The sequence below is a fragment of the Dendrobates tinctorius genome, unplaced genomic scaffold, assembly GCF_039654945.1.
Source record: "Dendrobates tinctorius isolate UK_male_01 unplaced genomic scaffold, ASM3965494v1 ptg000151l, whole genome shotgun sequence".
NCBI classification, from domain to species: Eukaryota; Metazoa; Chordata; class Amphibia; order Anura; family Dendrobatidae; genus Dendrobates; species Dendrobates tinctorius.
Window position 1 is genome coordinate 27,913,798 of NW_027361818.1, and position 15,430 is coordinate 27,929,227.

The 15,430-nt window shown below is 41.0% G+C and overlaps 1 protein-coding gene across 1 annotated transcript; it reads left to right on the top strand.

The window, feature by feature from the left end:
* The first annotated feature begins 13,742 nt into the window (after window positions 1-13,742).
* LOC141050141 (olfactory receptor 5A1-like) lies at window positions 13,743-14,507 on the top strand. The gene has a single exon (XM_073546974.1). It carries the CDS (start codon window positions 13,743-13,745, stop codon window positions 14,505-14,507), a length of 765 nt encoding a protein of 254 aa, XP_073403075.1.
* Window positions 14,508-15,430: the final 923 nt, after the last annotated feature.

Consider the following 15,430-nt stretch of genomic DNA (forward strand, 5'->3'; position numbering starts at 1 on the left):
ATGTAATGGTTGCGTCGTTCTGCCCACATATTGTTTTTTGCACTCAATTAAATAACAAAATCCGCAGTACAGTTGAGGTATTCCTTAGTTCATTAGTGATAGTAGATTTAATGAATTTATCTTTATGAGCAATGATATTGCCACATAGGCAGTTTTTCCGACCGCACTTGTAAATCCCTTTTATAGGAGAATTAATTAATGGAATTGGTTGACAATTATTTTTTCATCGGCTGGGGGCTACCAAACTTTTAATAGTAGGTGCCCTTCTGAAGGTGACTCCTGGATTTCTGGGAAATACCTAAAATCACTGAGAATGAAACTGATTTGAAATTTCATCTGGATGTACCTATTAAATCCAACTTCTACCCGGTTGAAAATAAGGGTCATTATTTAAATTCAAGGAAATTTCCTCTATCAAAGATAATTATATTTGTAAACATAATTTAACTAAGGAAGAAAAATAGCGTTGAAATCATTAAAGTCAAATACCACTATTGTAATCCGGTCAGCGGATGAAGGAGGTGGAATTGTCATTCAGGATCGCAGTGATAATTGCAATGAAAATCTTATACTAAAACTTCCTTGGAGGCTATTCCTTGTATGAAGAAAAACTATAATAAAATGATTCTGGATGGGAAAAACATGAATATTTTTAATAAAAATTAATTTAAGTTTCTTAGTATTCAAAATCCATCTAACAAAAATTCATAAGGATCTACAAAATCCTCCAGGGAGACCGATTATATCGGGAATTAATTCAATTACCAGTAATCTATCCCATTTTATTGATAGAATTATGGTAGTCCATGTTCCTATCCTTAGAAGTTAAATCCGGGATTCAACCCATTGTCAAAGAAATGGTTAATCCTAGTTCTCTAAAACGCTAGAAAAATAACCGAAAAACAACTCGTAACCCATGACACCATTTAATTGTTATCATCTGTCTACGTGATAGGATAATTCTGCCAGTGGTCAGTTCCAAATCTCTCTCATAATAAATGTCTAAATATGTTGATGCCAAATCCAGTTTCTGGCCAAAAAGTACTAACGGATGTGGTTCCACGAATTGTTAAATTGACATAAGGGAAATGCCATAAAACCCACGTACTCCTTTCACCCTCAATTAAATATATCTTATAACACATGATATACTTTGACATTTCTGTTATATAACTATTGTTCTTGCCAAGTATCCACCATTTTTGAATTGTTACACAACATTACGGAAGTATCCATATTTGTTCATTTCCTCTTTCTGGTTTACTATAAAAGATCTACCCTGACCCTCCCAATAAAGGAGATTAACTTGAAAGACAAGCAACCTGTGTCTCTCTTTTTATTCCTCCACTCCTAGGATCCTAGGTAAGAGAAGCTCTAAGCGAGCTCTACCCGAGGTTGGTGACTAGAAAAGAAATCCCGACGCTGACACCATCTAATCCAATTTTTAAAAGAAATCAGATGGAAACCTCAATATGTATTTTTAACAATGGATGTGTCTTCTCTATACTCTAATATATCACACAATATCGGTCTTGCTTGTTTTAATAAAATTTTATTAAGGGATAATAGATTATCCAGAGATAAAAAAAATCTTTTTATTATGGGGTATGGAATTTATTTTAAAAAATAATTATTTCACTTTTGATGGATCTCTATATCATCAGTGTAATGGGACTGCAATGGGCTCAAAAGTCGCACCTACTTATGCTAAAATTTTTATGGGAGTTTTTTGAAGATTTTTATATTTTTAATTCTAAGTGGTGTAACAATTTAATTATTTCTAAAAGATTTATTGATGATTTGTTTTTTATATGGGATAATTCCAATAATTATATTGATAAATTCATTGATGAAATCAACTCTAATAGTTGGGGCTTATCCTTCTCCTCATTGTATGATAATAATAATATTAATTTTTGGGATATTACTATTTTTATTAAGGATAATGAAATTTTAAATAAAACCTTTAAAAAAGTGGATATTAATAGCTATATACCCTTCAATAGTGGACATTTCGGGAAATGGCTGAGGAATATCCCTGACAATCAGTTCAGAAGAATTAGAAAAAACTGTTCGGATAGAGAGGATATTAAAAAACAAGCTGTCATTTTAAAAAATAGATTTGTGGATAAAAAATATCCTGGTGAATTGATTACACAGGCTTACAATAAATGTATTAATCTATCACAAGAATCTTTAATTAATGGATCAAAGACAGTAAAATCTGATAGCAACAGATTTATGGTGAATTTCGTCACACAATATTGTGCTGAACATGTGAGAATACAAAATATTTTGCAAAATAATTAGTATATTTTATTGAGTGACCCAATACTTCAAAAATCCTTCCCAGAAATCCAGGAGTCACCTTCAGAAGGGCACCTACTATTAAAAGTTTGGTAGCCCCCAGCCAATGAAAAAATAATAGTCAACCAATTCCATTAATTAATTCTCCTATAAAAGGGATTTACAAGTGCGGGCGGAAAAACTGTCTATGTGGCAATATCATTGCTCATAAAGATAAATTCATTAAATCTACTATCACTAATGAATGTGATCCCATTAAGGAATACTTCAGTTGTACTACGGATTTTGTTAATAATTTGAGTGCGAGTGCAAAAAACAATATGTGGGCAGAACAACGCAACCATTACATTTGAGAGTAAATTCCCAGAGACACAATATAAAAAAAGGGGTTTTTACTACACGGTCTCTCAAGACACTTTGCAATTAAACATGACAAAAATATTAATGGTTAAAAATTAACCCAATCTAATATATAAAGCTCAAAGTGTGTATGTGTGTATGTATGTGTGTATGTGTGTATGTCCGGGATTGGCATCCGCACCATCGCAGCTACAGCCACAAAATTTGGCACAGTCACACGTCTGGACCCCGAGAGCGTCCTAGGCTATGTTGTGAGGTGAAATTTTAACCCCGCGCGTTCCAATTCACCAAACAATTTTGCCCCTATCTACATACTGGGGGAAAAAGTGTGTGCGCTTCAAGCCCCGCCCCTCATTGTGATGTCATAATGCCCCTATTTGCATACTGGGGAAGCGGTGTGTGTGTATCAAGCCCCGCCCCTCATTATGATGTCACAACGGTTGCCATGGCGATGCTGATGTCATCATAGGTCGCAAGCCCCACCGCCGCTCATTATGATGTCATAATGGTTGACTATGGGATGGAGGATGTGTGATGGGTATATGGGCACGGGACTATGGGATGGCGGATATGTATATGGGCACAGGACTATGGGATGGAGGATGTGTAATGGGTATATGGGCACTTGACTATGGGATGGAGGATATGTTTGACGGGTATATGGGCACGGGACTATGGGATGGCGGATATGTATATGCGTATGGGACTATGGGATGGAGGGTGTGTGATGGGTATATGGGCATTGGACTATGGGATGGAGGATATGTATGATGGGTATATGGGCACGGGACTATGAGATGGCAGATATGTATGATGTGTATATGGGCACGGGACTATGAGATGGAGAATATGTATGATGGGTATATGGGCACGGGACTATGGGATGGAGGATGTGTGATGGGTATATGGACACGGGACTATGGAATGGCGGATATGTATGATGGGTATATGGGCACTGGACTATGGGATGGCGGATATGTATGATGGGTATATGGGCACGGGACTATGGGATGGAGGATAATTATAATTTGTTATAACCAACTACAGTTAGTTACTATGCCCGGGCAGCGCCGGGCTCTTCAGCTAGTTGAACATATATCCAGTGATATTCATGATAGATGAGGGCAATTAAATAGAAAAGAGATTATTTTGGATTTACAGGCTTAATACTCTAAAACCTAATGGGCTAAATGAAATTGCTGAAGTATTCCTTTAAGAAGTTTTTTAAAAACCATCATTTTTGCTTTTAATAATTTTTTAGTTTTAGTTTGTATTTATACCATTTACAATGAATTATTTTTTAATTTTTCAGGTCCTAATTGTAATTTCCCACATGCGACTTTTTTACCATGTGCATTCTATTGTATGTACTATTGAATGTGATGTCATCACTACAATCAATTATCTCCATGTTTTTATTTGTACATACATGTATATAATATATTGGATTAAGATTTCTCTTTCCGTTGATGGTGAACGATGTTTTTTCTATAGAAGGAAAAATTCTGTTCCTTTTCCTTTTGGATGCGGCTTTTACAATATTTTTTACAACATGTTTTTTAGTTTAATCATGTGTAAAATATTTGAGGTAGGCTGGTTTCACATTAGCGCTTTTTAAGCGCACGCACGGCCGGGGGTTGCTCCGCCCCCGAGCCGGCTCTCTGCCTGGCGTGCCCGCCCCTTGCTTGTAGCGCCGCCTCCTAGCGCACAGCGGCGCCTGCGATCGGCGCACCCTATCTTTAGCATAGGGTGCGCAGATCGTGCGCAGGCCGTGCGCTAGTTGCGCTTTGACCTGCGCTGCGCACTTTTGACGGTGCGCCATGCGCGCCAAAATCAAACTTTTCGGATTTTGGCGCGCACGGCGCACCGTCAAAAGTGCGCACCGCAGGTCAAAGCGCAACTAGCACACGGCCTGCGCACGATCTGCGCACCCTATGCTAAAGATAGGGTGCGCCGATCGCAGGCGCCGCTGTGCGCTAGGAGGCGGCGCTGCAAGCAAGGGGCGGGCACGCCGGGCAGAGAGCCGGCTCGGGGGCGGAGCTACCCCCGACCGTGCGTGCGCTTAAAAAGCGCTAATGTGAAACCACCCGTAGACACATGGATTTATGTGTGGATTTATAGTTTCCTCTTTTTTTAATTCACAGAGTGGTGTTTCCCTGCACGGGGAGCGATCCTGGTTTCATCAGGATCTCAGACCTCTTTGGAGGTCAGATCCTTATCTTGGAGGCCACTGGTTATTTTGACTATTTGGGCTAGTGAAGTTGTAATGAGAGTTCATGAAGACAACGCTTCTAATTTTGACAGCAATTAACACACCCATTGTGTTTCAAGAAAGGTTTTTTTTATTGTGTATATATAATGAAAACATTTTTAATTTTTTAAATTTTTTTTCTTTGGATATATATATATATATATATATATATATATATATATATATATATAAAGATTTTTATTAAAATGTGCATACATAGATTGTTTTTTGAACTGGCATTTTTATTCATATAAAACAGATTTTTATAATAATTTTCCCACATATATTTTGCTCCGCACATTTATTCATCCCTTTCCTTCCAGTTCAGGTGTGTTCCTGGTCTGGTATAGTGGTTGGCCCTTTGTTTTTTTTCCTCTCTTTTGTTGCGAGTTCTTTTTTTCGTTGATATTTTTATATTTTTTATATTTTTTCTTTTTCTGCTTTTCTTCTTCTTTCAAAGTTGTAGCTATAATATAATAAAGAGATATTGTGATTTTATTAAATAAAGATTATTGATCATGCTATTTCATGTTATTCTATGTGTTTGAACTTTGACTTTTTGCAAAAGAACATGTGACTATTGGCGCCAATTTTCAAATATGCAGTGTATATAGTCTTGAGACAACGCTATCTGTTCATGTCTGTCATTCCCTGAGGAAGAAGTAGTTCTTACTTCGAAACGCGTTGGGAATAAATGGTTAATCTTTCACCATAATTGGGATCCTGTATTTTGTCAAGCAGCGCATGGAAGTCCATAAATTATTTCCATAAGAATTGAAAAACACATAGCAAGGAAACTGTAGCTTCCCTGCAGGACCTCTGGTCCGGGCAGCAAAGCAAAAGGTCATCCACTCCACCTACTGTAATAGTACAATCTGTTGATGAGGTGATTGCCACTACTCAAGGATCCCTGCCATCGCTGCTGAATAGATGGTAGAGGAGTTCTTTCCTCCTTGTGGGAGGACTGTCCAACAATATTGGTTATCTTTATGAGTAAAGGAAAAAGAAACTGACAGTCAGGGTGCAGGGGTACAGAGAAAAATGCACCTGCTAAATCACTGACTGTAAATCATGTTGCCGTTACTGGGATCTGTGACAGTATTGTGTGTGGCCAGGGACGACTGAGGTCACACTCTCTGTAACATCATTAATAGCCCTTAAGTCATGAACCATTCTGTAAGTGTAAGCAAACCCTTGAGTCCTTTTTCCCTTATTGGATACAAAAGGGTATTGCAGAGGGAAGATCTTTGCACCAGAACCCCTACCTTAACCCCTTCACCCCCAAGGGTGGTTTGCACGTTCATGACCGGGCCAATTTTTACAATTCTGACCACTGTCCCTTTATGAGGTCATAACTCTGGAGCGCTTTCATGGATCCTGGTGATTCTGACACTGTTTTCTCGTGACATATTGTACTTCATGATAGTGGTAAAATTTAATTCAAATAACTTGCGTTTATTTGTGAAAAAAATGGAAATTTGGGAAAAATTTTGAAAATTTTGCAATTTTCCAACTTTGAATTTTTATGCCCTTAAATCACAGAGATACGGCACACAAAAAACTTGATAATTAACATTTCCCACATGTTTAATTTACATCAGCACAATTTTGGAACTAAATTTTTTTTTGTTAGGAAGTTACAAGGGTTAAAAATTGACCAGCGATTTCTCATTTTTGCAACACCATTTTATTTTTACGGACCACATCACATTTGAAGTCACTTTGAGGGGTCTATATGATAGAAAATACCCAAAAGTGACACCATTCTAAAAACTGCACCCCTTAAGGTGCTCAAAACCACATTCAAGAAGTTTATTAACCCTTTAGGTGCGTCACAGGAATTTTTTGAATATTTAAAAAAAATGAACATCTAACTTTTTTTCACAAAAAAAATACTTCAGGTTCAATATTTTTTATTTTACCAAGGGTAACAGGAGAAATTGGACTGCAAAAGTTATTGCGCAATTTGTCCTGAGTACGCTTATACATGATATGTTGGGGGGGAACCACTGTTTCGGCGCATGGCAAAACTCAGAAGGGAAGGAGCGCCGTTTGACTTTTTCAATGCAAAATTGGCTGGAATTCAGAACGGACGCCATGTCACGTTTGGAGAGCCCCTGATGTACCTAAACAGTGGAAAATCCCACCACAAGTAACCCCATTTTGGAAACTAGACCCCCAAGGAACTTATCTAGATACGTGGTGAGAACTCACAAGGGCTTCACAGAAGTTTATAACGTACAGCGGTACAATTAAAAAAATCATATTTTTTCCACAAAAATGATCTTTTCGCCCCCAATTTTTATATTCCAAAGGGTAACAGGACCCTAAAAGTTATTGTGCAATTTGTCCTGAGTACGCTGATACCACACATGTGGGGGTAAACCACTATTTGGGCGCATGGCAGACCTCGGAAGGGAAGCAGGGCCATTTGACGTTTTTGGCTGGAATTGAGATCGGACACCATGTCGCAATTGGAAAACCCCTGATGTACCAAAACAGTGGAAACCCCCCACAAATGACACCATTTTGGAAACTAGACCCCCCACGGAACTTATCTAGATGTGTTGTGAGCACTTTGAACCCCCAAGGGCTTCACAGAAGTTTATAATGCCCGGGCATGAAAATAAAAAAATTGTATTTTTTCCACAAGCATGATCAATTAGTCCCCAATTTTTTTCTTTTCCCAAGGGTAACAGGAGAAATTGGACCCCAAATGTTGTTGTCCAATTTGTCCTGAGTACGCTGACACCCCATATGTGGGAGAAAACTACTGTATGGACACACGTCGGGGCTCGGAAGGGAAGTAGTGACGTTTTGGAATGCAGACTTTGATGGAATTGTCTGCGGGTGTCATGTGCATTTGGAGAGCCCCTGATGTACCTAAACTATTGAAACTCCCCACAAGTGTCCCCATTTTGGACACTAGACCCCCCACGGAACTTATCTAGATGTGTGGTGAGCACTTTGAACCCAAAGTGCTTCACAGAAGTTTATAATGCCCGGGCGTGAAAATAAAAAAATCATTTTTTTCCACAAAAATGATATTTTTGCCCCCAATTTTTTATTTTCCTAAGGGTAACAGGAGAAATTGGACCCCAAAAATGTTTTTGCAATATGTCCTGAGTAGGCTGATTCCCCATATGTGGGGGTAAACACTGTTTGGGCGCATGGCAGAGCTTGGAAGGGAAGGAGCACCATTTGACTTTTTCAACTCAGAATTGGCTGGAATTGAGATCAGACACCATGTTGCATTTGGAGAGCCCCTGATGTGCCCAAACAGTGAAAACCCCCAATTCTAACTCCAACCCTAACCTCAACACGCCCCTAACCCTAATCTCAGCCCTTACCCAAGCCCTAACCCTAGCCCTAGCCCTAACCCTAGCCCTTGCCCTAACCCTAGCCCTAACCCTAACCCTAATGGGAAAAAGGAAATAAATACATTTTCTTTTAATTTTATTATTTTTCCCTAACTAAGGGGGTGATAACGGGGGGTTTGATTTACTATTTATAGCGGGTTTTTATGTTTGGCAGCTGTCGCACGCTAAAAGACGCTTTTTATTTTAAAAATAGTTTTTGCATCACCACATATTGAGAGCTATAATTTTTCCGTATTTTGACCCACCGAGTCATGTGAGGTCTTATTTTTTTGCGGGATGAGTTGACGTTTTTATTGGTACCATTTTTGGGCACGTGACATTTTTTGATCGCTTTTTATTCCGATTTTTGGGGCGCAGAATGAACAAAAACCAGCTTTTCATGAATTTCTTTTGGGGGGGTGTGTTTACACCGTTCCGCGTGCGGTAAAATTGATAAAGCGGTTTTATTCTTCGGGTCAGTACGGTTACAGCGATACCTCATTTAGGTCATTTTTTTATTTTTTGTCGGTTTTATGCAATGAAAACTATTTTATATAAAAAATAATTATTTTTGCATCGCTTTATTCTGTGAGCTATACCTTTTTTTTTTTCGCTGATGATGCTGTATGGCGGTTCGTTTTTTGCGGGACAAGATGACGTTTTCAGTGGTACCATGGATATTTATATGCGTCTTTTTGATGGCGCGTTATTGCACTTTTTGTTTGGCAGCATGATAATAAATCATAATTTTTTGCTTCGTTTTTTATTTTTATTTTTTAAGGGGTTCGCTAAAGGGGTTAACTAATGGGACAGTTTTATAGGGCAGGTCGTTACAGATGCGGCGATACCAAATATGTGTACTTTTATTGTTTTTTTTATTTCCAAAAAATGGATTTATTGGCGGAATTTTTTTTTTTTTCTAATTTATTTGGCGATTTTTTTTTTTAAATTATTTTAACACTTTTTTTTTTAACTTTATTACATAGTCCCAGGTGGGACATCACTGTCCTGTGACAGATCGCTGATCTGTCACATCACAGATCACTGTGACAGATCAGCAATCTGTCACAGGCACTGCTGCAGACTTCCTCATGCCTGCGCTTTGCAGGCACTGAGGAAGTCAGCTCCCTGCAGGCTCCCGAACGTCCCCGTCGCCATCTTGGATTCGGGGGCCTGCAGGAAAGGAGCCCCCCACAGCAGCGCTGCACATTGCGCTGCCGTGGGGTGCTCAGGGAAGCACGGTTTAAGCCCCCTCCCTGCCGATGCCTCCCTTTAACCCCCGGTACACCGCAATCATGTTTGATCGCGGTGTGCAAGGGGTTAACGTGTCGGGGGCGGTCCGTGACCACCCCTGACACATTGTGCCGGGTGTCAGCTGTGATAATCAGCTGACACCCGGCCGCGATTAGCGGCGCTCACCACGTGCGCGCCGCTGATCGCACTAGACGTACTATCCCGTCCATGGGCATAGGGGCCCGGGTCCCATGGACGGGATAGTACGTCTGATGTCAGAAAGGGGTTAACATACTCTCTAATATCTCTGCTCAGGGCCATTGATTTGGCTAGGCTCAAGGGCTATTGCTTTAAACAAGGAGGAGTCGTTCCTTTTTTTTTTTTTTCTCCTATTTAATCATGATCGTAAATTCATAGGGGTATTGTCACTTATAAAAAGTTTTGTAAGCACCATAATTCCAGCACCTCACTGTTTCTAGGTCCCTTGGTCCCTTATTACGTCTCCACTGTTTTCCTTGTGCTCCAGCATACATGACAGCTCGTCTTATCGTCCTTGTTTGCTCAACTACTTTAGCCACCTTAAGGAGGTCTTTCGGATCTACATATCTCCATTCAGGTCTGACTGTCTGTACTGCGTCTCGTGAGTCTTTGTTCATACCGTCAATGAATGCATTCACCAATATTCTAACATCAAGTGGGTTTATGCAAATGTACCCCATGTCTGCCCATTTCAGCTGTAAAGTCCCCGTTACACACAGCGAGATCGCTAGCAATATCGCTGAAACGTCACTGGTTTTGTGATGCAGCAGCGATATCGCTATGTCTGATACTTACCTGCGACTGGCTCCCCCTCTGGTTATCGCTGATTGCGCAAGAACGTCCTGGACCATTTCTCGTCAGGTGCCTCCTGCTGTGCTTCCTGTGGTGCCGACGAGCGACGCGTGGACGTGGGCGGGAGGACGTCAGGATCGCCGCGCCTGACAGGTATTAGCGACCTCCAACCCCTGCAATGTCGCTGGTGAGATCTGCCTGTGTGGCAGCTCACTAGCGACCACTTAGCGCTGCACCAGCGATCCATATCGTTGTCGGGATCGCTGGTGCATCGCTTAGTGTAACGGTACCCTTACCGTCCAAAGTACATCTCTACACTCTTTCCTTTTTGCTGTGTCATGTTAGTCAGGAGTACGAACTGCTCTGTTTGTTCCATTGTGGCCCATTGTTTTAGTGACTTACAGTACATCTCCCCAGACCGTGCAGATTTATCATCCATGCCCCAAGCCTGATTCTTTGCCACATCTGTGTGTGTCTTAATTATATGTCATAGTATGTCACCTGCCTTTGAACTCACCAAGCTCTCTAGGTCTGCCCAGGTACACTTATATGTCTGCTGTACTTCCTTTATTTGTCTATAAAATGGGAATGGTTGGTCTTCAGGGTCAGGCAATTGCTTTAGCATAGCCAACTGGTCAGAGGGGCTCCAGGGATAATACACCTGCATCTTTCTTACTCTAGTCGCCCTTCTAGGTCCTGATGTGGTTGATCGTCTGATGTCTACTCCTCAAAGGTCAATGTCCCCACTACCCACTAACCACACTATTATGTCAGCTTCTTATGTCACTACATATGATCTTGTCTGGACAGGATTCAGTGCAATTTGCTTAGGTCAGTAGCACAGGTCACACAAGTAGCTATTCAGTCTGGGTTTGTCTGAGTATGACCACAGCGTTTACAAGTCCATCTGTTTTGTCTGGGTCTCTGGTTAAATTTTGTCAATCAAAACATTCATAATACACCTTCCACACTGCTGCACATTCTCAAACATCATTTATTCACTTGCTATTTTCTTCCCTTGTCTGTGCCTCTTTGTACATCCAAACATTCACACTCTGGTATTTTTCCCTTTTTCAATAATGGTCCCACTTGTTTTACTGCTTCCTTTCTTCTCTGTCTTTTACATTTTGCATAGCTGTCCTAGATCCCATTGGGGGCACCGACTGTACACAGAAAAAGTTGCCATGGCTTCAACCTTTTTCTTCCGACAGCTCACCTTTCTTCTGAAATGCCCTCTCAGTGTGCCTGACTTTGTCTTACAGGCCACACTTAGCATGTCAGAGAGAGAGCCTGCCAAGGTGTAACGGGAAGGCTCCTTGCCTCTCACCTGCTAGACCTACAGGATGTAGCTATAACGCTCTCTGCCTCTCACCCGTTAGATGAGCTGGCTAGAATAGGAATAGGCCTTTTTCCTTCCAGCCCAGCTCCATGGATTGTGGGAAGGCAGCTTCAACTTGGACAGCTCATCTTTCTTCTGAAATGCCCTTCTGTGCGTCTGGACCTCTGTCTTACAGCCCACACATAGCAAGTCAGAGTGAGCCTGCCAAGGTGTATCCAGAAGGCTCCTTGCCCTCGCCTCTCACCCACAACAAAAAAACCTGCTGACTAAAGTAAGAAGGCCCAGGTGTGATAGGCCTCTAACCTACTTTCAGTCCCATGCCTGTTCCGATTGGACCACAAGGAAGGTCCCGGAAGGTCGCCGCTATAAAAGACTTGCATGGCCGCGCGGCCATGCTCTAATATAGACTCAGATGGCTAGTGGTATGTGTGATGATGGATGCATGAGACTGGTGACTAACTACTTATGACTCCTTCCCTCTGATTGTGCTTGTTATAGGGTTTAGAGTTAGAGTCAGCACCGAGTAGTAGTAGCCTTGCACCGCAGTGCTCCCAGCTCCTCTCACACGTTAGCACCAGTGTGTGCCAATCTGCATAAGGCACCTCTGTACCACTTATACAGCAGTCTCCATCAGTGCGGCGCCGTGCGCTTATAGTGCGCCTTCCAGCTTCAGCTTTAGATTAGGCTGGTTATTGGCATTCGCCAGGGCGATGCTGCATGCCATTGGAGCAGTTATCTCTAGTCACTTTGTCCAGGCATCACAGTGGGCCCAGAGGGACCCTAACCCTGTGTCCTTGGGGCAGAGTCCTGTGCCTCTACACTGGCGCTCTCCCTGCCGAGTAAGGTGCAGTTAACAGGCTCTGGCATTTGTTTCAGCGGCTCTGTGAAGTAACAGAGTTCGCTCCTGTACACACCGGGTCAGTGGTTAACCCACCGGTGTTCAGTTGGTACACCGCCATTAACGAGCAGCAGGTTATCATCTCTGCACAGTGGACCCCGGGTTGCGATCGCACTTTCTTATATTTTATATTTAGTGCGATCTGCAACCCTAACAATATGCTCCTATAGATTGGGAAGGGTTTTTTTAAAAGTAGTATGAAGTTTTATACATAAAGGTTTATGAATTAGTTATTACGGTGTCAATTAACTTTACTAATGATAACTATTAACACCCTAGAATTACAATATAAAAGAGGAAAGGATTTTATGTAAACTCTTATGAAATATCTGGAAACATTTCCTAATTCTATTTAGTTTTATAAATCGTTATAAGCAATGTTAAACAATAAGCTGTGCCTGTTCCCACCAGAGGCCATTAGTCCGGTCTCCCCGGCTTTGTCTCGGTATTCTTATAAGATTTCCTCTATAAAATGGAAGAACAATAATAATCTGATGTCTGGTGGATTCTCAGACAAGAAGAAAGGTTTTTGCTGCTCTACACAAAAAAGAATAAAGATCTTCATCCCTTCATCGCTCTCTCTACTACGGAGCATGTAGCCATATACATTTCCAGTGTAATAAGAGGAGATTTTTTGTTAAACAGCACTTAATTTTCCAAAATTTTAATGAATCTCTTCTTGAAAAGAAATCTTTATTTTCTTCAGAATCACAATGATAAAGAATTTCACAAATTTTACATCATAACATGATACGACATTCATTGTGATGAGAGATTGCTTTATGATTTTGAATGACTGTTGTAGGAAAGTATTATATTTACATATATTTACATTTTGTTACTTCATTATATGGTATTTTGTTTACAATAAAAGTAAAATATTTGTGTCCAGATGAAACTTTTCAGATACAAGTTGCTTTATCTTTATAAACATTTGATGAATTTCTCTTTTAGTTTTTAGTTTTATTAGAAACATTCATCTTCCAGAATATGCAGTTCAGGAATTCCAACACAGTGTCTGACATTCTGCTCTTAGGATTCCACAATTTACAAAGTTATAGGATTTCTTTCTTTCTTCTCCTGTTGATCATCTACTGTGTGACTGTATGTGGAAACCTCCTGATCATTCTGGTGGTGTCCTCCAGCCGATCGCTCCACTCTCCCATGTACTTCTTCCTCACACAACTCTCCTTCACCGATATTCTTCTCTCCACCACCATCGTACCTAACATGCTCCTCATTGTGCTGTATGAAGGAATTTTTGTGTCCTTTACTGGATGTTTGATACAATTTTATTTCTTTTTAGCCTCAGAAATTTTGGAATGTCTTCTCCTGGCTGTGATGTCCTATGACCGGTATCAGGCCATCTGTCACCCTTTACATTACGCCTCAATGATGACTCTCACTTTTTGTGTAAAAGCCGTTCTCTTGTGTTGGGTGATGATGTTTGCTGCTATATTGCCTTTTTCCATAACCATAAGTTATTTGTGGTTCTGTGGACCAAACGTCATTGACCATTTCTTCTGTGACTTAGATCCAGTACTTGAACTTTCCTGCTCAGACACCTTCTTCCTGAAAATAGAAGGCATGATATTGGTTATACCACTCGTAATTTGCCCCTTTACTGTCATTATAACTTCTTATGTCTATATCATCATCACCATACTGAAGATCCCCTCTGTGACCGGACGGCAGAAGACCTTCTCCACCTGCAGCTCTCACCTGGTTGTGGTGTCCTTATTATACGGGTCACTTATTTTCATCTATTTGTTTCCAAATACAGAAAATATAAAGAAATCCTTCTCCATCTTCTACACGGTTATAACCCCGCTCCTCAATCCTATGATTTACAGCCTGAGTAATAGAGATATTAAGCAGGAGTTTAAAAAGCTCAAGAGTAAAATGTTGCCTGCTCTGTTAATGAGATGATTTATTGACTTTTAAACTTTATCTAGCAGTAACCTGGTGAGGTGCTACTAGTTATTGTGGTACGCTGCAGCTAGTAGAGTAACTCTACGCTTCTCACTACTATTCCTGCTCTGTCTACATTTGGTGGCATTAATACAGGTGATTCTACCTTGTCCTGACTGTCTATGGGTAGAGGTTCAACTACTAGCTCAAATGCTACCACATGTGGGCAGTGCAGGGATAGTGAGGAGCGTTAACTTATCCTACTAGCTGCGGCGCACCACACTAACTACCGGCAGCACGTCACGTTACTGCGCACACGTCTGATACTTGGATGAAATACATAGTTTCTGACAGCTATGCACCCTTTCGCCAACATCCAGCAGGGTGAGTATTTACTATACATGACCTCATACATGGTTTTCAAATGGCTCCATAACATTATTGTTATTATATATTTATATAGCGCCATTTATTCCATGGCACTTTACATGTGAAAAGGGGAAATATAGACAATAAACATGTGTAAGACAAGGGACACACAAGTACAGAAGGAGAGAGGACGCTGCCCGCGAGGGCTCACAGTCTACAGGGATAGGTCAGGATACACTAGGAGAGGGTAGAGCTGGTTGTACGGTCGTTCAGTAGACCGAGGATCATTGCAGGCTGTAGGCTTGTCGGAACAGGTGGGTCTTCAGGTTCTTCTTGAAGGTTTCCGTTGTTGGTGAGAGTCTGATGTGATGCAGCAGAGAGTTCTAGAGTATGGGTGAAGCACGGGAGAAGTCTTGTATGAGGTTGTGGGAAGAAGAGATGAGGGGGGAGTAGAGAAGGAGATCTTGAGAGGATCGAAAGTAGCGTGCGGGTAGGTACTGGGAGACCATGTCACAGATGTATGGAGGAGACAGGTTATGGATGGCTTTGTATGTCATGGTTAGGGTTTAGAA